This window comes from Netta rufina (genome assembly GCF_964035555.1).
Source record: "Netta rufina genome assembly, chromosome: 2".
Lineage (NCBI taxonomy): Eukaryota > Metazoa > Chordata > Aves > Anseriformes > Anatidae > Netta > Netta rufina.
Genome location: NC_140124.1, coordinates 58041921 through 58066237, shown reverse-complemented (window position 1 = coordinate 58066237; position 24317 = coordinate 58041921). Strand labels below are relative to the sequence as shown.

At 40.3% G+C, this 24317-nt stretch overlaps 1 protein-coding gene across 1 annotated transcript in view; it reads left to right on the top strand.

Moving 5' to 3' along the window:
• Window positions 1–853: 853 nt before the first annotated feature.
• HECW1 (HECT, C2 and WW domain containing E3 ubiquitin protein ligase 1) overlaps window positions 854–24317 on the top strand; it is a gene marked incomplete at both ends in the record, with an annotated part of 187478 nt that continues 164014 nt past the window's right edge. Inside the window, 3 exons of the mRNA XM_084281623.1 lie at window positions 854–904; window positions 9055–9379; window positions 24094–24201. Of these exons, the coding sequence (XP_084137749.1) occupies window positions 854–904; window positions 9055–9379; window positions 24094–24201 (484 nt within the window). The remainder of the gene's footprint in view (window positions 905–9054; window positions 9380–24093; window positions 24202–24317) is intronic.

The window sequence follows — 24317 nt, the reverse complement described above, 5'->3', positions numbered from 1 at the left end:
CATTAGATAATGTTGAGGTTTTTAGAACTCAGACATCGTTTTTTTTTCAGCAAAAAGTTTTCAGAAGAGTCTTTGGACTCTCTGGGGAGTTGAGAAACGTGGGGCTACTTCTGAGCAGAGAAATGATTGTAGCTGACAGTTCTGGGAAACGTTGTACATTACTGGATATCCTTCTGCAGCTCGTATTTACTCTGCATCGTTGCCTTCATAATCTCCTAAATTTTGCAAGACTTCTTCACAGCTTTTCCTGTAAACCTCTCCTGCATTTACTGGTATTACACGTTTGAAGAGACCTGTACGTGCAGTGTGTACAGTATGCTGTGTAATTTCTTTTACTTGGTTATTTTTCTCCAGAAGCACCATCTTGTTTGCAACAATTTTATATTGTTGCCTGGAAAATGAGACTAATCTTAAAAAATCAGGTAGTAGAATTTAGTACGTTCTTTTAATATGCCTTATGATGTGTTTTCTGTTTCACATGCTTAAATGTACTTATAATATACATTTTCTGCCACCCTTGGGTGTACTTTGCCCAGTTATGTTTTTCCTATAAAATCTTGCATCCTGAGAAGCTTATATACATGTCTTACTCCATCCCATCTGACTTAATATCCCTAACCCAGGATCCCAACAGTTGCAGTCTCCTTGTACAGGTGAAGAGAGGCGGAGCTGAATAATCTTGGCGAAAGCCTTACCTGGATCTCAGTCTTTTTCTGGAGAAGCCTGTCTCCTCCCTCTGCCTACACGGGAAGTCTTGGAAACCTACAGTCTGAAATGAGATGACTTAGGTACTTAGCTGAACTTGGGTGAGTCCAGGACACTGTGAGTGCTATTAAAGATACTGGTGTTTTGCATGGGGGAAGGACTGGAAGAACTGAAGCCGCTGGTTACAAAAATGCATCAGGTAAGTGGTCGTTATTGTGCTGTGCAGAACCTGAAGCAGGGCATCCATCTGGTCAGGGCTTCTCAGTACAAACAGCAGTTGCTCACTGTACAGAAGAGCAGCAATGTGTTCAGCCTGCAGAGGAGAGCCACCTCCTGTTCTTACCTCCTCCTGAGACCCCTTTGGAGTAAGTAGATCTCCTGGGAGACCAGCAAAGTCCAGCTGGACATGATGAACAGAGTGAGGAGACTTGAAATAAATTCGCTGACATGGGGGGCATGTGGGCTCTTTTGGACATCTCTCTGCTGAGAATGTTTCTTTAAACACCAGATCAAAGAAACTTTGATCTGTTTGTTGTTGCTTTTCTTAAAGTGATTGTTGCTTGTAAATATTGTCCTTGGCTTTGAAAAGTTGAGAAGTGGAGATGTTTAGTCTTTGGCATCGCAGTCACCAGGACTGTATCTGTGAAGCTGGCGTTGATGGACATGAGAATGGATGTTAGGAGAGGGCTCGTTCTCCTACCAGCCAAATGCTTCATCTTGCACCTGGTGAGAGGCAGTCGCTGTGCTGCCTGTCTAGTACTGCAGCAGTGTAGCACCACTTCTGTGCCTGCTCCTGATGTTTAAAACCAAGCCAAAATACAGATTTCCTGTTCCGTGTGTCATAAAGTCCCAGCAAAGGTTAGCATTTTGGACTTCAGAGTATTTGATAGTGGCATATGAGCAGATCGTCAGGTACTTTCTTTCATTTTGCAGTGTGAAAAGAACAGAGTGAAGCTATGCAGTATTATCATGGCTTCAAATGTTACTATACTGACCCTTTTATTATTTCCTTAGACTTATCTTTTTGTGTTTTTATATTCAGGCCATATTGCATGTTTACCTGTTGTCCTGTACAAGGATATATATATTTTTTAAATATTGGCAATGTTTTCAGACCTTTTTTTCTATAACGGGTAAGCCTGATGACTGTTTCTCATTCTTCACTGCGTCAAATTGCTGAGAAAGTATTTTTTTCATGCTACTGATTTCAGAGAAGTTAAGAATTCAGTTTTGTTCTTAGCTGCATTCTGTTGCAGAAACGTCCAAGTGCCTTCTGTAGTGAACTGTGGCTGGATTGTCACTGTGTCAATACCAACTTGTTGAATGCAACACTGTTAATTGCGCCTAGGGTGAGACATAAGTAGTCTACAACGTTCAAGCTTGGAGTGATCCCATCCAAACCCAGTGAAATGTCAGTTTTCCACAGAGGCTTGTTTTGTTTACACACTTTCAGGAGTGCAGGTCTTAATTCTTGGAGTCATTTAATTGGAAATGTGATGTGCATGCCTTTCAGCATAATCTCTTGGGTTCACTAGTCAGCACTTTTTTCTTACTTATCCAGAAGGAGTAGAGAAAAAGCATCATTAACTGTTTTTCTTACTTTATCTGAACTCCAAGAATTTGCCTTCAATCATTATGCCCAATAGTCTAGCTCCTATCTGCTCGTGCCCACAAGATTGTTCATGTGCTCTCAGAAAATACGGACTGCTCTTAATTGCCAGGGGCAGTTGCTGTTGGATGCACTTTGTAGATGCTAAAAGTGTGTCTGGTTACTGCTGCTAGCTTTTGCTGCCTTATCACTAATATGCCTGCATCGGGAATCAATCCCACACACCAGCACCAAACCTTGCCAGTCTGACCTCGAGGCCAACTCTTTCATTTTGATTCAAATTTTTGCAATGATTTGCACATCACTGAAGCAAAGTTAAATGCAAGAGGATGCATTAACATAGCAGTAAAGCTCGACTGGAAATGCGCAAAGGTCAGGAAATGGAAAAATGAACTCCCTATTAATGTCCTTTTGACCCACTGCAGATGTGTAATGGCTTTGATTTCCGATTAGTGTTTATTATAGGCATAAATAAATATATATACAGTGTACCAAAGATGTGCAATATTAAGACAAATGCACTGAACATTTTTTGGTGTTAGTGTGGCGTGCATCCCTTTGAAACATTTGCAACCTCCTTCATTTCAGCCTTCCCAGGGGCAGCAGTGTCATCTGGACACTCTTTAAAACCTTTCAGGAAAAAAGGTTTTCATTAGACTCTGGGATCCTGTGACTCTGTCATGCTATTAAATGATTCATTTGGAGCTCTGAGAAACCACTCTTGTGCCTCACAAGTATAGGGTCAGATCCTGTAAAGTTATCTTGCTGTCCAAATTCTTTGGCTCTGTAGCAATCCCAAAGCTGATGATTTTCATGGTGGATGGCTGAACCATTTGCAGAGGATTTTGTACAGCTGCTTGCACTGTAAGATCTTGTTTACTGGATTTTGCTGCACTGTAAGCCATGCTTTACAAATATATATATGTATATATATTTGTGCTAACAGTTACACTAACAATTCTTCCAAAATTCAAATGTCCAAAGGGATTTTTGCTCATGTGTTGAGAAAGAAATAAATAGCCGTGATAGGTGGGAGTAGTTGGGGGCAGTTATAATGGAAGCTGAAACTGTAACCTTGATTACAGCTTATTTAAATCTATATTTCTACTTAACCTTGCATTGCCTTGCACTTCATGTAGTTGATTGTAGTGCGTCCTCAGTGAAGGAAAATGCAAATGTTCTCTTTGTGGGTAATTTCCAGGGTGGATATCACATGCCCTGTTAAGAGAACCATCCCTAGGCAAACAGGAGGAAATCTGTGCATTTCTTTTACTTTTCTCTTGCTCAGAGTTTGTCAGAGGGAGAGTGTGCCTCCCCTGGAAGCTGCTGAGCACAAGGGACCTCCAGGGCTATGGGTGGTGGGGCAACAGACGGGGGAAGAGATTGAGGGCAGCAGCAGCAGCAGTGGAGATGGGAATGCTGCTGGGAAGAAGCAGACCCTACAGCACGTCTCTGGGGCTGTGAAAAGCAGGAGAGCATCACAGGGAAATATTTGTTTTCATTTTCTTGCTTTCACCCAGCCTTTTTACTCTTTGACCCAACAGAGCTGAGTTTTCTCTCTTGAAGAAGTTACTGGGGTTTAATTTGTGCTCTAATAAAAGTTTTATGTACTGAAAGCCCTTTTGGTAGGCTCACCTTGAAGTTGGTCTGCCTCGAAGCTTTGGCAGAGTCCCATCGCTTCCCCCCCCCTGTAGGTAGTGCTACGTTATTGCTTGTCTTTCTGGCTCAGTCTTGAGATTTTGCCCTGAGTGTTCACATGCAGGCCACAACTAGGTCTTTAAAATCTTTTTATGTTGTCTCTCAACCACCCAACTGAATCTTTCCTAGAAGCTGTTACTACCTTATATTTCTGCTAGTGCAATATCCTACTTGATACATGTAACCTTATCTTACTTAAAGCTGCTCAGAAGACTTCTGTCATAATTTATCTCTTTCACAAGGCTAGCCTAATTTTTTATCTCTCTTGACTCCTCTTTCTCTTTTACAAAATCATAAGCGTTTAGTTGTCATTTGTAGGGCTTATAAGGAGAACCTTTATCTCCCAATAAAAAAACAAGAGTCTGACTACACATCTGATTTTCCCATGATGTTAGACTTGGCTACAGTCCTGTTAAATTTTTGGACAAGTAAATGTGCTCTGTCTCAGGCTTTCCATCACAGAAAACTACCTCCCTATCTTTCTCAGTACTTGCCCTTGAAATTCTGGTTGCAGTGATGCCTGCAGACGTCTGTAAAGCTACATATCCCTCAATTTGAGCCCACTGTCATGCTGGCTATTGTCTCCTTGTTTCTTGTAACCTCCTCTTCTGCCAATACATCACAATAGTGATGAGTTGTATTTCAATCGTATAATATCTTCAGTATGGACAGTAAAAGTCTCTCCTACCACCATCCCGACTGCACAAATACCTCTCTGTCAACGCAGCTGTAGGAAGTAACTGGTTGTCAGTTTGGGTATCTAAAAGCCAGTTCTGAATCTCCTGAGCAGACAATAGAGCTGGATCCTTGCAGATGCTTAGCTGGGATCTGTCTCTGTATGGCTAAAGCATCATGTACCCTTCTGGCATGACATAAAATAATACCAAGTAATATCACCTCCCCAGACGTGAAGCACTACATCTCTCCAGCAGAAGTTGCTGCATGGCAGCTCTGAATCCTTTGGAGAAATTCACTAGGAAGACGACTGATAATCTCAGAGAGGGAGATGGTACTAGTTTTTGGGGCAGTGAAGGAAAAGGCAGGGGTTGCAGCAACTTTGCTGCCCGGTGCCAAAAACCAGGCAACGAGAGAGGTGTGAGTGTGAAAGGGGGAGAATGTGGAAATAAAATCTGTGAACTGTTTTTCTCAGTATTTACTGATTATAGGTTCTCTATATGTGCATCTTTGAGATCTGTTTTCTTTACAATCAGATCTTGTCTGCTGCTTCCTTTTGACTGCACCCTTCTGCTAAAATTCATTCTTATCTGACATTTGTTTTGTCAGATGGGCTAAGTGATGTAAATAAGAGGCAAGGTCTGCCCACAGATAATTCTCCAGAAATGTCATTTTGAGTAGGACTTTTATATAGCTAGTTTTACTCTGCACATTGTTATTTTATGGCTAAATACTTGTTGCTGAGCTGTCTGGCTACAAAAGGGCTCTTTCTGATATCAAAAAGAAATGTAGTTACTAAATTAATTGGAGGAAATGCTAATTTACAAAGCTGATAGCAGTAGAAAACCTATTTGTTGTCCAACTGTGATGATTTTTTTTCGTGTTGTCCTTGACTGGATATTAATTTAACTCTACATTTCTTCTTAGTTCAGTAAACTAAAATTACTTATGGATGTCCTATCACATTACTATGCATTATGTTCATTCAAATGAGGAATGTCAAGAGAGAGAGACTTTTCAATCTGTTACTTCGGGTTTTGAACACAAAAGTAACTGGATTGCTGATATAACTGAAATACTGTCCATTCCTGTCACATTGTTCCCCCTGCACCAGATGAATTCAGAGGGAATAGCCAAGCAGCAGGACAGTCACCAAGGCAATATTGGCGTCCTTGATTTAGGACATACTTGAGCTCACGTTGGACACATCATAGGTGTGTGATGTATCTAAATGTGGCAAGACAGGCCCTTTTAGGACAAAATCTGAAATATTGTTGTGTTGTGCTGTTGGGGCAACATTTGGCCATCTGTTATTCTTGCTCTATAATGTACATTGTACACTCTTTATTAAAAATTAGGCTACAGCTAAGTGTATACAGTGTGCTTAGTGTACCTATGCCTCTAAGGAACAGAGGAAATAAATATGATCTCAACCCATCCCCCCCCTCCAAAAAAAAAAAAAAGTTCATTTTTGATGTGCTAGGTATATATGGTGGATCAGATTGCTTCCACAAGGAATAGAGAGGACCTCTTTATAATTTGTAAGCCATTTTACTGTGGTCGGGAATCAGGGCTTAGGGGCTGCGTGCACATTTTACAGGCAGATATTGTTGGAATTACATGAAAAACATTCAAAACTGTTAATCACACGTGGACTAACTATTTTTCCTAACCTTTTTTCTACTTATTCATACATCTGTGCATATATATTTTGATGACGTTATTGAATCCAGATAATTATGGCTCACTATATTGTCCTATTTGCTTGTTGTTTTTTTTTTTTTGTTTGTTTGTTTTTGTTTTGTTTTGTTTTGTTTTGTTTTTTGTTTTTTTGTTTTGTTTTTTTTTGTTTTGTTTTGGTTTTTTGTTTGTTTTTTTGTTTGTTGTTTTTTGTTTTGTTTTTGTTTTGTTTTGTTTTTCTGTTTGGGGATTTCCTTTTTTTAGATGATTTGTGTTGAATCAATGCTGGAAATAAGGGAGACAGATTTCTGGAGAATGTAACCTTCTGGATTACTTTCAGGCTTTGCTGTTCATGCCATTGACATCGATATACAAGCAAATGGGAACTTAGAGAATTCAAACATATTGATGAATATACCATTTTTCATTAAAATGGGTTAAAGTCATGCTGAAGGTGAAAAAGTCACGTTTGTTAATTCTGCTTTAATTTGAAAGTATGCAATTAATTAATACACTCTACCATTACCATTCAAAAATGGAAGTATCTGTAGAACCACTGTTCCCTGGAGTACTTTGTCACCAGAAATAAAAGGTCTGCCTTCGAACAGAAATACATGTACCTTGTGGGTAGCGCACTATGAGCAAAGGAAGCCATGTTAATGAGGCAGACCAATACAAGAAGAGTAGGCTTGAAATTCTTTATATTCCTATCTCACCATTACAAAACCAATAATAGTCTTCCCAGGTGCTGTTGTGACAGCATATACCTTCTTGACAAAGTGGCAGGAATTTCTATTGGTTTAAATTACTGCCTAGAGCCTGGTAGTTGTGCATGCACAGAAGTGCTTCCCAGTTTTAAATATGTACACAGCATACAATAAGGTTTTTGTTTGTTTGTTTGTTTGTTTATGAAGATGATGCATTTTCTGTTTGCAGGGTGCACTGTTTTATATACTGTGGACTCTCTTTTTTTTTTGTTTGTTTCAAACAGTGAATAAAAGTAACTGTTAGAAAAGAAAAAGCAAAAGTAGGATTAGGTGCATAACAAATGCTATCTGATGTGAGCAGTGCTTGCACTTCATTCCCCCCCAGACATGCTTCCTTCTGTTCCTCTATTTCTATTGCAACCTTTTGCATTGTTCGCTTCCATCGTGCCAGCATTCACTCTAAGGTGTGGCATCCCCGCTGGAGCTATTTTTGCTATAAACCCAGTTTAATGCAGTAAGTGAGGATTTGGGTCATTGGATTGTAAGCGTTGTAGGGCACTTTCTGCGAAGTGACAGCATGTTCTAAGGGTAAAAACATGCCGGATGAATTTTTTGCTCTCTCCGTACAGCTTTTGTGCAATGGAATTGTAGGACATAATAATAGGTGTCTTAATTATTCTGCAAAAATTGATATTATTTAATAAACAATACGTTTTGCTTTTTCAGGGCTGATTTTTCTCCTGTACTACCATAGTCTTAATAGACACCAGGGTTAAATGTCTGCTTGGCTGGACAAAAGAGCTAAGATTTTTCTTCCACTTAATTTGTTTGAGTTCAAAAGGATGATTTGACTTCTGGTCATGTGAAAAGCATTTCATAGCGTACTGGAAAGCTGTCTGGGTTTGTGTCTAACGGACTTGACAGCATGGTTGGCAACAGATGGATAATGGAAAACTAATGAATAATGAAAAGCCAAGTGATTGAAATAGCAGAGCTGCAGGGAGAGAAAAGGGAAAGCAGGGAAGAAAAATGGGAAAACAAACAGCACAGAAGTAAGCAATAACCAGTATTTTGATCAGTATCAAGGCAGGTCTTCACATCTAAATTAACCCATCATAACTTAAGCATTCTCCATCTGCCAACTCACAAGAACTCGTGCACCATGACGCATTTTGTACAAGTCACTCGGCTTGCCTCGAGGAAGGAGAGTAGGTTGGAATTTAAATAATTTTTCAACTGCTGACACGATGACTACTCTGCAGTAATCTCCTCCACTCCCATTAATTGTCCAGTACGTTCCCAAATCTCTGCCAGAGAGGGTGTGCATAGTATCTTTCACTCTCCTGCAAAAAACAAAGCAGGGCAATAGTATGAGAAGCTGTCAGCTCTGTGGAGACTCTGCAACACTCAGTTTGTATTTACAGTCCAGTGAAAATGTCTTTATTTTGGTATCAGGGACAACTCCGTTTTCATTGCTCGAACTCTTCAGACATGAAGCTCTTACTCATTGTTAACCACTCCACCAAATGGGATGGGTTCTCTGTGGCAAAAGATTCCTCTGCAAATGTAACAAGGATTACTAGGAAGATTGACTCCATGAGTCAAATATGGGAAGGCTACCTCCTGATGCTGAAAGAGAACTGCTCTCCATCTGATTGATAGTCACAGTGTTGGTGTCTGGATACGCGTATTAACTTGGAGGAAGCTAGCTACTATTGATTCTCTCACACACTGCCGATTGCAGCTGGGCTCGGTGGTATAAGGCTTGCTTTTGCACTTCTTTTCGTGGTAAGAATTGAGGAGTAGAAGTTGAAGTAGCAGCCTCTGTTGCCTGCTGAACCTTTCTGTATCTCTTTTTTGCAGTGCCAGATGCTCTTTTCTTGCTTTCTCATTCCGATGCACTAATTTTCATAAGCTTTGACATCATTGAAACATGAATCATACTGTAAATACTATCCTTTCTTTTTTTTTTCTTCACAGAATCTGTACCAAAACAGGTTCCTGGGCCTGGCAGCCATGGCGTCTCCGTCAAGGAACTCACAAAATCGGCGCCGGTGCAAGGAGCCCCTCAGATACAGCTATAACCCTGACCAGTTCCATAACATGGACATCAGGAACAACTCCCACGAGACGGTCACTATTCCTAGGTCTACCAGTGACACGGACCTTGTCACTTCGGACAGCCGATCGACCCTGATGGTCAGCAGCTCCTACTACTCCATCGGGCACTCACAGGACCTAGTGATATACTGGGATATAAAGGAGGAAGTGGATGCAGGGGACTGGATTGGCATGTATCTCATTGGTAAGTCCCTCTTCTCCCTTCCCCTTTGGTCTTCTTGCTACTTTTTTTTAGTTGTAAGCATTAGAGTAATAAGAGATGATGGTAATTACAGGCTAATACAGATCCACTGTAAACTTTAAGTGGGTTTATATACAACAAGATTTCTTCTCCTCCTGAATTTCTAGTTGCAGTCCTGGCCCTGACTTTCTCTTCAACAGAGATATGAGAATCCTTTCTATCGACAGTTTATTGAAATTTCAAGACACTTTATTTTCAGCCATTTGGATTTTGTGGAAAATGCCTTCTATATAAAGAAAGCATAATGTTTTCAGGGTTTCCTCTCACAAGTCCTTGAGTAATCTGTGACAGATGAGAGGTTTTACAAGTCAAGAATATGAATCATTAAAAAACCCTGTGAAACAGAATGCCTTTCCTGTATAGCCAGAGGATATTTTGATATGAACAATAATAATTATAGACTGAGGCAGTCTGGAGTCCCAGATGACTTTTTCTTTTTTTTTTTTTTTTCTCTTTTGCACATTGGAAGCTGTATTCAGCCATTAGCATATTTTTGGCATCTCCATCTGTGTAAAGGCAGCCCCACAGAAAAGTAATAAGAAATGCTTTCAATGGACATTTACCTAATTGTTTCACTTCAATATAAAACAAGCATTTTGATCTGGTTTGGTTCCTATGGAAATGGTCCCACTGCCTAGACTGAAGTCTGCATTAACTCTTTTCCCTCTGGTAAGTTTTGAACATGGTGGATCAGTTTCAGTCACATTCCTCAGTGGATTAGAGGTCTTAAAATGTGAAGCTCTAAATGTTTTCTGAAAAACAGTGGCTTGGTAAAGAAGATGGACTCATATCAGTACATTTGAAAATTTATACAAATTTGTAATTTGTAAATTGTGCATTCTACAAGGGAAATATTGGTGAAATGCTGCCGGTACCTGTTTAGATAAGTGTGCCTAGCCCTTAGCAGATATTTCAGTTCAGTGTTTTCAGATATTTCAGTTCAGTGTTTCAGTTCAAATCTCAGGTGTTTCAGTTCAGTGTTTTGCCTTGCCTAGTCAGCAAGCCAAACAAAACCAGGTAAAGCATAAGAGGTTGTGAGGGGCTTTTGGAGCAATCGTAGGGAGTGAAAGTGTTGGTCGGATGCTTTAGTGGATAAGATCAGAAGGGTCGGCATCGTGTGCTGAGGATGTGGGGAACACAGGTGTTGGCAGGGTAGGGGATACAAGAATGAGCTGGATGGGAGGTCAGAGAGTGCAGAGGAGCCCTGTTTGGCATAGTGGTAGGCACTGGAAAAGGAGTTCGGTCTATTTATGTGACTTGGAGAAGGGGAGGATGAGGATGGCTGTGGAAAAGAGTGTGGGGTGCAGGAAGCCAGGCTTCAATACTTTGTCCTGTGAGTAACCTCATAAAATACCCTGTTTTGAAAATAAAGGTAGGCTTCTGGAATTTAAAATATTTTAGGAAAACAAAACAGACAAAAAAGAAAAAAATAGAGACTGGATTCAAAACAGATGCACTGAAAGCAGTTTGGTTTGTTGGCCTTAATAATTACTTGTGTTTACAGTTAGGATTGCCTTTGACTGTTTTATTTGAACAGATGAGAAGGCTGCCATTTCTAGGCATTATGGAATACTCTATGCCTATTCTGCAGCAGTGCAGACAACTCATGAAGGACTACCTTGCTTCAGTAAAAACAGGCAAAAGCATCACTTCTGGTGGTCTGCTGTAAACAGAATGTCCACAGAGCTGTTGCGTATTGGATGAACTCATTCAGCCAGGTTTCATAGCTCAGACGTTGTATCAAGGGCTATAAGGATATATCCTGTATTTCTTTGATAGGTAACCTGCACACACAGGGGATTAGCTGGGAGTGAAAAATCCTCACTGCTATGCCTCTGTAATTTACCTTATCAACCAGGGTGTTGCTCAAGACACCCCAATAAATTAGAATTAGAATAAATTAGAAGTATAAATTGTGAAATACGTCCTTGCCCCTGCTGGCTGAATGTTTGGTATTAAAGGAAATAATCAGTGATTCATTCTGACACATACTGCTGCCAAATGAAAAATGATTAGTGTGTCCAGTCTCCAAGAAACAGTTGGCCCTTGATGTCTTTGGAAGTGTTTTGTCTCTGTCCTCTCAGGTTCCTAATCTAAGTAGCCAGGGTAATAGCAGGCAGCAGCACCCATCAGTACTTTCTCACTTCCCTTCCAAAACCTGACGTGAGGTGAGATTATTTTTTTTGGTTCCCGTAAAGCAACAACCTGGGAGACTGTGAAGTTCACATGCTTTTCTTTTTTTTGTACTGGTTTTAACGTGGAAAAAAATTTGGAGACTAAGAAGGTGACTGGTGCAATGGCTGTATCTACATTAATGACATGGAGCAAACCTTGAGGAACAGGTTTTCAGAAGCAAACAGCTGCTGAACTCATTTTGGAGGGCTTGGCTTTCAAGCAGTTCCAGTCTGGCTGACAGAGCGCCCTTGGATAGCTGTAGGGCACCTTTCAGTTCAGATCCACCAGGAGAGAATTGAGATTTTGTGCCTGAAGATCACCGCACAGTGTGAACCGAAGTAGGGACAGTTGGAAAGGGTCATTCCAAAAGCACACTTCTGTCCTGAAATAAAACACTCTGTTCAACATTTGTGATAAATCCACAGGAATGGGAGATCCAGACATCCTAATGGGTTGGATTTGTGTGTGCGCTTGCACAGATTTCCCTAGTCTGCACTCCTGATTAGGGAGGAAACGTTTCTGGCCTTGTGGATCTGACCTTCACGATGTAAACTGATATATGACTATGTTTTGAATTAGCAGCCAGCCAGACTGGAACAAGAGAACCAAAGAAAGTATGAGCTTTTCCCAGTCTACTCAATAGGGGATTAATGTTGGAGCCTATTATTACCACTTGCGCGGCAACACTGTTAACTATTGCAGTGCTTCTGGTCATGCCAGTGTTTGTCTCAAAGCCAGCTCTCTGTTACAGTCCAATCCTTTTTGTGATTATTTTGGGTTTGTGAGATTTGACCAGAAAGGTTTGAATGTAGCAATGCTTTATTATTGTGGTGAAAGCACACAAACCATGAAAACACGGAGAAATCATTTGTGTCCTTGCGGTATCAGGAGTGTGGCGTTGGTTTTTCTATAAAACTCAATGCAGGAGCATGAGAGTTATTATTTATTATTTGTCTTGTGAGAGCTTCTGAGCATCTGTGGAAGGGGCTATACGAAGCAGAACAGAAGGCAGTTCCCACCTCAGAGGAGTTTAGTCACTGCTGTTGTAGTATTCTAGGAAATATCTCCAAATAATCTTATATGAGTGTTGACTTTGAAATGCATAAAAATAAATCTGCTCTTGCCACTACCATCACTAAAATTTTAATGATACCTAATAAACTGCAGGCTTCAGAACAAAGATGTTCCAAGTCTGAGGAAATACAGCTGTTATAGAAGGCTTCCAGAAGAAAAAGAGCACAAATGGTATAGATCAGATGTTTTGATACAGAAACCATAGCGCATTTTGGGATGTTATTCAAAGCTTAAGGCTGTCTGAAGAAGAAGTAAGGGAGTCCTCCATTTAGGGAAATTCTGGCTGCTTGTGGCGCAGTTGCTTTTATCGAAAATGAAGGTATCTTTTATTCTCCCCTTCAATCCATGTGCAGATTCATAAGGATGTCCAAAAGGGAAACAAGCTTTGCAGGAGCAGGTAAAAGCTGGATTTAGAGCTGATTCTTAGTGTTTGTTCATGGTCTTAGGAAATGGACTAGGTAACCAGTCAGTCTCACATAAAACAGTCTAAAAAATTGTGTCTGTGTATCTCATGCCAAAAATATTATTGATTGTATCTACACTGTAGCTGTGTGAAAACATTCATACACACCTACCTGAATTTGTTGAATTGCCATAGAAAAACTGGTTGAAAAGAGTTTAATAAATGTTGACTCTTTTAAAATATAGGTGCTGTTACTTCAATGCATTTTAAGAACAGCCATGGTAAAATGACAAAAAAATATGAGAATTTGAAGGACAAGCCTTTCTGGGTGTTTAAGACATCGTGCCTTCAGGAGTAGGAGTTACATTTCATGCCTGCCAAACTAGAACTCTGGAGATGATTTAACTTCCCCTTATAGTATATAGTATATCATTATACTACATACTATATCAGCTCCAAGCTATGCAAAAAAAATCTAAATTCTGTGACAACTCACCTGAGGTGTGCATGTGCTGTCCCTCAAGAGAATTATAACACTTTGAATATCGACAGTCTTTCAGAATAATCAAAAATTCATGTAAACACTCAAAAAAAGAGTTATTTGAGGAATTTGAACATGATAACACAGCTTTGTTTCTATTTAAAAATCTCTGGATTTTTATGAGCTTTCTTTGCAAAAAAGCTACAGGTAAAGAAAACACACACTGAAGAAAAGGTGAAATGAAAACAAAGGTTTGAATAGTAAAGATAGTGTATTTATAGTCTTTTTTTAAAAAACAAAAACAAAACAAAACAAAAAAAAAAAAACCACCATCGTTTAGTAGCTACTGTGAGACAGATGGAATATTTGCAGTTATTTATCTCAGTTTTCTCTTCTTCTGTTATCTCGTTTGCTATTACTATTTGCTCCAGTATGAAGCCTCTTAGATAAATTAATATGGACTGCTGGCAGCTCCTCTAGATAAAGAGCTATCTTATAATTACTGCAGTAGCATTTTAGCTGCTACTAGATTTCACTTCTGTCATCATCTCCATATCTGATGTAGAGTAGCTAATGAGAAATGTTTAAACCAGACTTGGAAAGAATCATTTGCTCCAGTGTCTGTGCACACTGATGGCAGGAATTTATCAGTGCTGATGTTGCACTCTTCTTACCAGTATGCAATAAACTCTTTTCCTTTTGACATTTCCTTGTGGGAAAGCAAAACATTATTAAAGGCTGTTTATTAAATGTTTCTTTGTACGCAAATCTTGTAGGGTCCAGTTTCCTGCCTTTCTTTGTTTTTTTTTTGACAGAGGAGTGGTTCTCAAATTTATAGAAGTAAGAATGCCTTGACCTAATTAGTGACTGAAGTTTAGCTTTAAAACAGCACGTTTTGGTCCTCTGCTTTAGGCAGTGATGTTATTTCTCTCCCCAAAAGGCAATTTTCAGCATAATCCAACAAACCTCATTACTGAAGCAAATGGAAAGAGCCCCGTATTCTTCCTGCAGTCCGGCTTGGATCAGGGCTTGTTTGTACAGCTATTTCACCAGACGAGCAGCACGTACAAGCAGAATGTCACATGCGGCCAGCAGAGATGGAAAATGTTAGAAACGGCAATGTGCTGGGACTTGTGGGTCCCTGCATTACAGCTCTAATCTCTGACTTTGGTTTTCTGTGCATTTGGTCTGCTTGCTCCACCTCTCTGCCTTAGAAATATTGGTAAAACAAAGCCCTTCACAATGTGCCCACTTAGAGGACAGTGATTTTTGTTGATGTTTGAATTTTATGTTTTGGGGTTAACCATCTTTCTAATCCTTCAATGACCCCAAATCATAACATTCTCTTCTTTAGGACTTCTCCTCGGTGGGTCATCTTGTGGTTGGTCTCTCTCTGGGCTGGGGATAGCAGCCGTGCCTTGCTGTGGTCACATCAGCAAGTTACGTGTTGTACAACACCTGCAGTTCTGCTCTCTCTGTGAAACGTCAACAGAGGTGCCCGGCGGCCACACAGCTTTCACCAAGCACAGCACTATTTGTTTCAGGAAAAAAAAGTATTAGAGGAGCAAACCTGCCACACAAAAAGGACAGTAGAAAAGCTACACAAATGCTGAGCAGAGGAGGTCTTAGCTATCAGAGGCCTTGGCAGGTACATTACTGCAGCAGTATCTGTTCTTTGTTCCCACCTGGCTGCTCTGGGATCTGGTGGGAGTGACTTGTCATTTCAGGCTGAGTCACTTTTTTGTATTTCTCAGTTCTGTATCTAGTGGACCACTTGTGCTACACAAAACCAGGATACACCATTTCCAGACCTACCGACTGTGGCACTTACAGTTAGCTTTTGCCTCAGTTTCACCTCTTCAGATCTTTGAATATTAGGCTACAGATACAGCTTTGGACCCATTCTCCCTTTCAGTGCTTCCAAGGTTTGTGTCTGTCATTTATGTACTGCTAACCTTATTAGTAGCAATGTACCAACAGGCTCTTTCTATAAAGGGATTAGTGCAGTGGTATTGTGCTTTATGGCATGGTCATAAATCCACAGTAGTAATGTTAAAGAAACCTGTAGGTTGCCAGTTCTTTTCCTTTCTGTATATTAAATATGTGGTAGAGAGGCTTTTACTGTGTGCCAAAAGATTCCCATTTTCTTTTAGCATTTCTCCAGGAAATAACAACTGTGGTATTACGAAATTTTCCAGGTAAGCTTGCAGAAGAGTTTTCTGCTTCAGTTGTCTTCTTGAATATCTGGAGAGGAAAACAATGCAGGCAAGGAGTACGGCAGCCTCATGCCTCCTCTGTGATTTGCAGCACCCTTACGCCCTTGGATAAAACTACTCCTGTGCTGTGGGGCCCATATTGCTGTATAGACCAAGCTGATAATGAGGACAGTAATGATCATCTACTAAAGCATTTTGAGGAAATCAGACCGTGGGGGGATACTGGTGCACAAAAAGCCAGCTTATGGCCTCAATTCCTCAAAAATAAAAAAGTAATCCACGGAGCAAGTTAAGATGTTGACTGGGTAGACTCAATCATAGCATTAACAGTGGACAGCACAAATGTAACTCTTGGCAGGATGCAGCTTAGCCCAAAAAGATGTGTTCTCTGTGGGTTGTCAAGCTAGCCATGTGGCTATGTGCATTTTGAAGGTTCAGCATGTGTTTTGCTTAGTTTTCTAAATCAAACTACATCATTCTTCTCACTCCTTGTTGTTTATAACACTTCAATGCAATGTTCATAATATTTGAATATTCTCATGCTGTCCTTCACAACTCCTGTAATGACTGTCTATGCATTCAGCTTTCCTAATCTTTTCTTATCCTCTGATCTCTCCAGCCCTAAAGACATTTTTTCTTCACTGAAGATCTTCTACTTTGTGATAAGCTTATAATTGAATGCCATTTTTTCAGATAAAATTGCTTCAGACTCTCAAGAGATTCTTTATCAATAGTACTTCTGTGCCAACACCTGAGTTGTGTGGGCTTTTCCTTTTTTTGCTGCTGTATCAGATCACAAACTCCTGTTTAATTTGCTGTCTGCTGTTACATCTTTCAACATTACTTTAAGTCCATTTTTCAAGTACTGCAAATTATTTCTCCCCATTATTTAATGAACATTGTTACCATGCACAAGTGTCATTCTTGTTCACATTTCAGATCTCCCTATGTCCCTTTATATCATGTCTTTATACTGCCTTGGGCATGCAACATCCCTTATTTTAGTATCTTCAATAAATTTTCATGGATTCACTGTTTTACCCTTGTCCACATTTTCCAAATTGTACTGTAATCATTGGGAAGGGAAGGCTTCCACTGATTGCAAGAACTTTGGACTGAATATTATCTTAAGAACAAACAAAACCAACAACAACAACAAAAAGCTCTTTCATGTTGTACCTCACCAAACATTGCATTTTTTCTGATTTCAGTATGCACAGAGGCAGTCGTTGTTTGGATTCCTTTCTCCCATCTTCACTTGTGCATGCAAAGACAAATGTCATTAATTGTGGAGAAATATGTGCAATGCATACCTAAAGTATAGCTGTAGCTGTACAAAAAGACAGATGTGTCCCATCTGCCACAGTGGTGAGAAGAAATCTGGAAGCGCCGGAACTTTACCAAACTGTTTTTGCTCAGCCCCACCTCAGCTCTTTGCTTTCTTCATTCCATTCACGTTTTGTGGTCTGTGGGTTTTTGGTAGATTTGTAGGTTACTGGAGAGAACCGGATAGGAGGTAGGTTGTGCTGGAGCACGGATCCCAAACACCTCAGGGATACCGTGGGAGAACAGTAGTCAGCAGTTCCACTATTAGCTGGAGGCTCCCCTATTACAGGGAAGGAGGGAGAAGTCCCTCAGGTGACAGAATTCAAACTCTCTGTGGGATACTGTCAAGTGCAAGGAAGGCAGGACAGTGAGGAAGGGCTTGATCCACAGTTCATCCACAGCCTTTTGAAAACCTCCATCACAACAAAAATGTAATATCATCTTGACAACTGGCAGTCTTGTGTTCCCTTTTTTTTATTGATATCAGTACTGCAAAAGATCAGAGTATCTCCCAGCAGTAAATTGGAGGCTACTGATGTGCTAGAGGTAATGTCACATATGATAATGTCAGAAATGGTTCCAAAAGTAAGCCAGATGTTCAAAGGTAAGAGTGTTTTGCTGAAAGTTGCAACTCCTTGATTTGGGGAGTGGATGCAGGTGTCCTTTGGGTTTCGTGTGTCTCTTTCTGCTTTTTGAACCAAGAAAAGTTGCACCTTTGCCAAATATCTTTCCCCATTTTATTATGGTTTATGCTTTTTGTCTTGTTTTTCCTCTCTTTTCTACTCTCCACTCATTGTTCACATTTTCTACCTCCCATTTTACCACCCACCCAGCTAAAGAAAAATAATTTTTGTGATATTAAAATAGAACCACTCGTGTACTTAAAGCACATACACAGCTGTTAGATCAAGGGCTGAGTTTTCAGCACCAATGAAGGATTAGATCCTTGTTTTCCAGAACTCTTCTCCCTAAGAAATTACAGGAGGATGGCTGCTAGCTGTAAATTGCGGTATATTTGCTGTCCCTTTGTGACGTTAATGTACCTTCACCAAAGATGCTGTGAATTGAGATACGACAAGACAATGTGTAGTTTGAAATGAGAGGAGCAATTCCTTCAGGCTGAATTTTGCACAAACTGTGCTTATCAAAGCAGTGTTGTATTCACGTCTTACTCAAATAAAAAGGTGGCAGAAATTGGCAAATGAATTAACAGTGAATTTTTGATCCATATTAGAGTTGGATCCATAGCTGTTGAGGCAAGTGGAAACATTCCTATTGACTTTTATAACGATAGCCATTATTTGTGATTTTCTACTGTGGTATCTTTGTAAATAAGAAATTTGTCATCATTTTATGTTCACCTTCAAATGATAAATTGGGTGGCAGGAGAATAAACATCAGAAATAGAAAACTTATCCATGGCATGCACTTAGATTATCTGGCAAAATAGTTTCATTTTTTTTTGATATTCTGTGCTTTATAATGCCCCTTTCCTGCAATTTTCCATGCAAATCGCGAAACAGATCAACTGGAGCTAGATCTTTTTGTCCAGAAAACAATTTTAAGAGTATTTTCCTGACTACATTCAGATGTCATTGTAGTACAGACATACATATTGACCAAAAGCACTTTTAAATTTCAAGCTAAAGCAAATTTGTTCAACTAAAGACGATAAATCCTTCTGTGATTTCAGCAGTACAGCATTTCTTATTCATAAGGGATGAAGACATGAAGTTTAGCTTCTAGTTTTATGCTATAATTGCACAAAGTTTATAGAAAGCACATGTTGTAATATGCAGTGCTAAACCAAACTAATGATGGATAAGAGACTGTAATACTGTAGTAAGTTCAGGAACCTGTCTGATGTTGTGCTCCTCTCTCATGTTAGGTATTTGTTTCTTTGAATGTAGCCCAGATATTTTAAGTTCTGTAGTTACTATTCTTGAAGAACATGGAAAGATAGATCATATTTATCAGCAAAACACTGTTTGGGAAGGGGCATTGTTTCTTCTTTTCCTCCCTCTTAACCCAAACTGACCAAAAGGGTGACCAAAAGGGTCACTCTGCTGTTTGTAATATGTATGTCAGTCCTTCTGAGGAAGAGGTACGAACTGTGTTCCTCTGGGGTAATTTCAGACAAGCTTTCAAATACTGAGATCCTGTCTGTTTAGTGTAGGCTGCTGACAGAGACTGAAGTTCTTAAAATATTTTTACAGACCTTTTTGCGGGGTGGCCTTTATCAACATTTTCCCTAATTCGTCTGAAGAACAGCATGCTTTTTGTCCATTTGTTACTGCTTTTCATCGAAAAGATAGCTTTCTTTGGTGATGGCTCTTTATCTCTCTATAGATAGTGCTTGTAAAGTATGTGGGGATCTCTCAGCATGGAAGTGACAGTGCAGAATATTTCTAGTGGTAAATGGCTGTGCTTGGAGGTATTTGGTTCAGTAAGGACAAGCAGTCTGTCAGAGTCTTTACTGGTTCCCAAGCTCTTGCTAATATTTGCCTCTGGGGTGCCTTGGTCCCTCTAGCTGCTTCTCAGGCCCCTGCAGCCCAGTGCGTGCTCATTCATCACCTTCCCCTTTTTCCTCCAGGGACGTGCGAGGTGCCGGAGGCCAGCTGCCTCTGCTCCTACCCCAGCACAGCTTTGTGGGTCTGCAGCCACTTCCCCTGCTCCGTGAGAGCACCTTCTGCCAGCTCCCCCGCCAGCCTGACTCAGCTGCCACGCGGTCCCCGTCTCCAGCTGATGTTCAAAGGGTAGTGCATCCCGAATGCTCCTTCACTTGGCAGTTTTCTAAATTAGCTCCCAGTTTTCCATCTGGGGAAATGCAGCCTCAGATCTGAGGGTGATTGCAAAATGTTTGCTTTTGGTCAAGTGGGCCCGAACCCAGGCTGTGCAGTGGGGATTGCCAGCTAAGCAGAGAGCTAGTGTAAATGTTAATCTTATTTCAGAAATAGAGGGAGGGAGATGCATTACAATGCTTCATTGGAAAAATGTCAAAAGCCATTAGCTGCTGGATGAAATATATGAAAGGGAGCAGCGGTAGCTGTGTGCTTCATTTTGTGTAGAGGTGAAATGAAGCATTTCACCATTTACCTTAGGGTATTAAGGTACAACATGTTTTTAAGCTCTGTTCCTTTGTTATAGGAATTATTACTAGAAATGCAAAGTATTTTTTTCCTTTGCACGTACCTTTTTTCTATTTAAGATACCCTATTATCTCTGCACTTATATATGGTGGGTTGTTGATATATATACACATATATACACACAAGCACATACATGTATACACAGTACAGTAAACAGCTGTGTATTTCACATGCACAATTTTATTACTCAATATGCTACATATACAGTGTCAACCTCTGGGGAATAGCAGGTCTGGATTAGTATCACCTGCCAACTAAATCAGGTCGATAGGAGGTATTCATACGTTCCATCCTCCTGAACAGTTTCAACTACTGCTATTTTTTCCTTGATAGGGGATATTCCTTTGTCTTTTATCTTTCAAAGATGCATCCCTTGAAAACATGAAAAAGAAAGATTTCCTGTTTGGACCTGTATGTATTTTTAGACCTAAATTTTGTCTGGCTTAAGAATCCCAACTGTCTTAAATTTCTGTTTAACTAAAAATAAGCTTTATTTCTTTGGAAAGAGGAGATACCTAGCTTTTCAAAAGATACAGGCAGGGCTTACATCTGGTTGTGAGAAGGACCTACTTACTGGATTTCTAAGCCATGAGATTTGTAAATATGTTTTGTTTGTATTATAAATTTATCTCATCCTTACTCTGATCATTTACGCTTCAGTTAACAAGCTTCTTTATTTTGTAAGAGCTAAAAGTAACAGGACCAAGATACTTTTTTTGGTTTCTTTTCTTGTAATCTACACAAAATAGGTAGTGTTGGAGAGTAGTAATCAATGACTCTACTGTTCCTACTTGGGGTGACCTGCGTATTTCAGACTGTGGGAAACTCATTGTAAGACATCCTTTCTGCTACCCAAGCCTGTATTTTTGTTGCTGTCTGTAAACTGTGAGTGCATGACTAACTCTGTCTGTATCCCTTCCCTGACATGCTGTGTGACCTGACCTTTTGCTTTGGACACTGTTTCTGTACACTCCCATCTCCTAGCAGGAGACAGCGTGCAGATGTTGCTTGGTGAGAACAGTTGGTTCTGTCTTTCCCATATTCTCACCTGTCAGCTCTAACTGTAGACCAACCTGCTTCTTCCTTTCCTTCATTCTCCTTCTACCTTGAACATGTAGATGGAGAGCGGTCTTTTTTCTTAGCTTGCTTTGCCAGGCGTTCTGGCTGTTTTCTACAAAAAGAAGGAGAGGGCTTTCCACAGTCATCCCTGCTGGCTCAGCCTGTAATACAAATGTGATTTGGTTCGGGTATGGGCAGATGCTGACATCTCAGTCAAATTAGAGAGATTGTGTGACACAGAGCTCGTACTGCCATTATGCCAGCTGTGGGAAGCAGACAACAACCCATCCAGTGTTCGAGCCAGCTGGCCCCAACAGATAGTACGTATGAATACAGCATTTTAAATCTGATTCTGGGATCTCTTGTGCTGCTAAACTCTGGCCTAAAATGTCTGTGATTTATTAAGCAAAGCCACCCAGTTTAGCTCGGCTAACCCTTCTTAAGCAACACGGTATTTTGTAAACAGTATATCTTGAAAAACAGTAATTATCCATGCATCTTAATCACATGGCAGGTGTTGGAGCATCTCCAGCAGCTTCCAGAGCCTAAATATGACAAATAAACGTCACGAGAGATGAAACTGGAGAGCAGCAAGCCTGAGCTGAGGGATGTCCTCTGTATGCAGTCAGTTTCAAAGCTCCAACTCAGCACATTTTAGTATACGCTCACCTCTAAGTATAAAGCATTTTCCCTGTCAGTTCACATGTTTATATCTCCTTGCATGTATATACATGCTCCTGCTTCCACAGAATGACGTGGGTAATACTGGATAATCTGCATCCAGGATGGTCCTTACTAAAGTAGTCGAAGACTTATGCTTATCTGCCCCTTTTATGTGATTTTACATTTAAAAGAAGACAAAACTAGCTGTAAAGAACAAGAACAGACAAAGAACAGAAATTGTACCAGAGGATTTTACTGTTGAAGGTTTAGTACAGGAAAGTACTGTGTGAATGTGCTGAAAAATTTCCACTTCTATACAGAGCAGGAAACACAGCTAGTGAAATAATTACTGACAATTAGCAAGTCAGCAAAGGGAAAATGTATTGTAGATAGCATAGCTGTTTATAATTATCCATTGCAATCATTATTGACCTCTTTAAAAGGATTTCCTCTGTAAATCCCTCAAGAGAGTGGCACCAAAGAGTTCCATGTTGGTAGCCCACTTATCTTTCTCCTTGGAGAGCACAACTATGTAAAACTGAAACAATAACATTGACATTTGCCTGCTGCTTTATTCTTTCAGTGAAAGTGTAATTTCCTTCAAATTAAAAGTTTAGTCTGTTTAACCTTTGCATATATATAGTTGAATAATATGTTGTTCTTAGAGTGTCTTGACTTTGTCCTTTGTATGCCATTCAGCAGCCTCCCGAAGACACTGTGCTTGGTTCTGTATGACAGATAAACCTGCCCATTGATACAGACCTCTCTGGCCACGTCTATTGTTTTTTACTTGTTTGTCTCGTTTCTGGAGGTCATTTCAATGTCTGTGCCAGCATGGCAAGAGGCGCAGCATTCATGGTAGCACCGTGAGTGCAGAAATGGCAAGCTCTGTGGCCATGCTGGCTCTGGGCACTGTTTTCATGTCTCTGCACCACCTCGTGCTGCTCTGTGCCTCCAAGTAGCGTGGTCAAAGGTGGCCTTATGTGGTCTGCATAGCTCTGCAGGTTGTCACAGCATCACTCCATTCTCAGATTCCTCAGATGTGGAGTCCTTTTGTCATGATGGCATCACCTTTGTTTTCTCACTGACCTATGTGGTAATGAAGTGATGTTTATAGTTGATGTGTTTTAATACTCGATTTAGTGGATCATACTTTTCCTTAGGTTTTTGCATGACCAATGATTAGTGTAATTGTCTTTGGAACAGAATTGCAGCACCCACCCAGCTCTTTCTCAACAGCACGGTTGACTCAGTTAGTGTGTTTCTACAAGTCTCTGTCAAAGTTAAAACTGCCTTCATTGCTCTCTGGTCGCTGTAGGTAGAACTCAGCCTTTCGCTTTGTGCAGATGTGAGATCCACAAAACTGAGTAGTGAGGCCATGGCTTGGAGATGCAGCATAGCCAACAGGGCTGCCACCTTGGCCCTCAGAGTGCTCAGCCACCCTGGCCTGTCACAGGCCCCTACCTCCAATTCCCACACTCCTCAAATGCTCTGTAAATGTCTATTTTATTTTTGCTGTGCTGATTCCATTTACTGATGATCAAAACCATGTGTACTGTCCTGGTATGGTGGCAATATGTGCATTTTTGTTGTCTTGGAAGCCAATGTAAGCTCCTAAGCAAGGATGGGCCATGGCAGGGCCTCACGAGCACTTCTTTTGGCTGTTGAACGAGAGAGGGTCAAGAAGCAGACCCTTGCCCTGAGCCTGGGGTGTGTTTGCTGCCATCTGTACTGGATAGGACTTCTGGATTTCTCGTGAAAAGAGCTGGTTGAAGCAGTCTACAATGAAACTTGGAAGCAAACTCAAAATGAATTAGCATGGACCGTCTATTAGGAAGGGGTTGATCTATGGTAAGCCACATGTTTTCATATTTGAGAATTTTGTAAGGATGTGTCTTTTAAAATTCCATCCAAAAAAATCTGCGATTTTAAGAAGCACTGCAGTTATTTCACATATAAATGAATGAAAAAAATATATCTGAGCATGTGGTACCAAGCTGTCTAGCAACCATAGCATGTTCTGTAAATCCAAAACCATATTTTAAGTCTGACTCTCTGCTTTGTGTGTTGTCATAACATGCAGTTGATGATACTGTTTTCTTTGTTCATAGATGAAGTTTTGTCCGAAAACTTTTTGGACTACAAGAACCGTGGCGTCAATGGCTCTCATCGTGGTCAGATTGTCTGGAAGATTGATGCTAGTTCTTACTTTGTGGAGCGTAAGTATTTTTTCAATTTTACTACAGTACAGTCCAAGAATTGCAGAAAGATAATTGAACTGCTTAGGTTGTTCTTGTGATATTCTAATACCCAATATATCCTTTAAAAGGGCTAA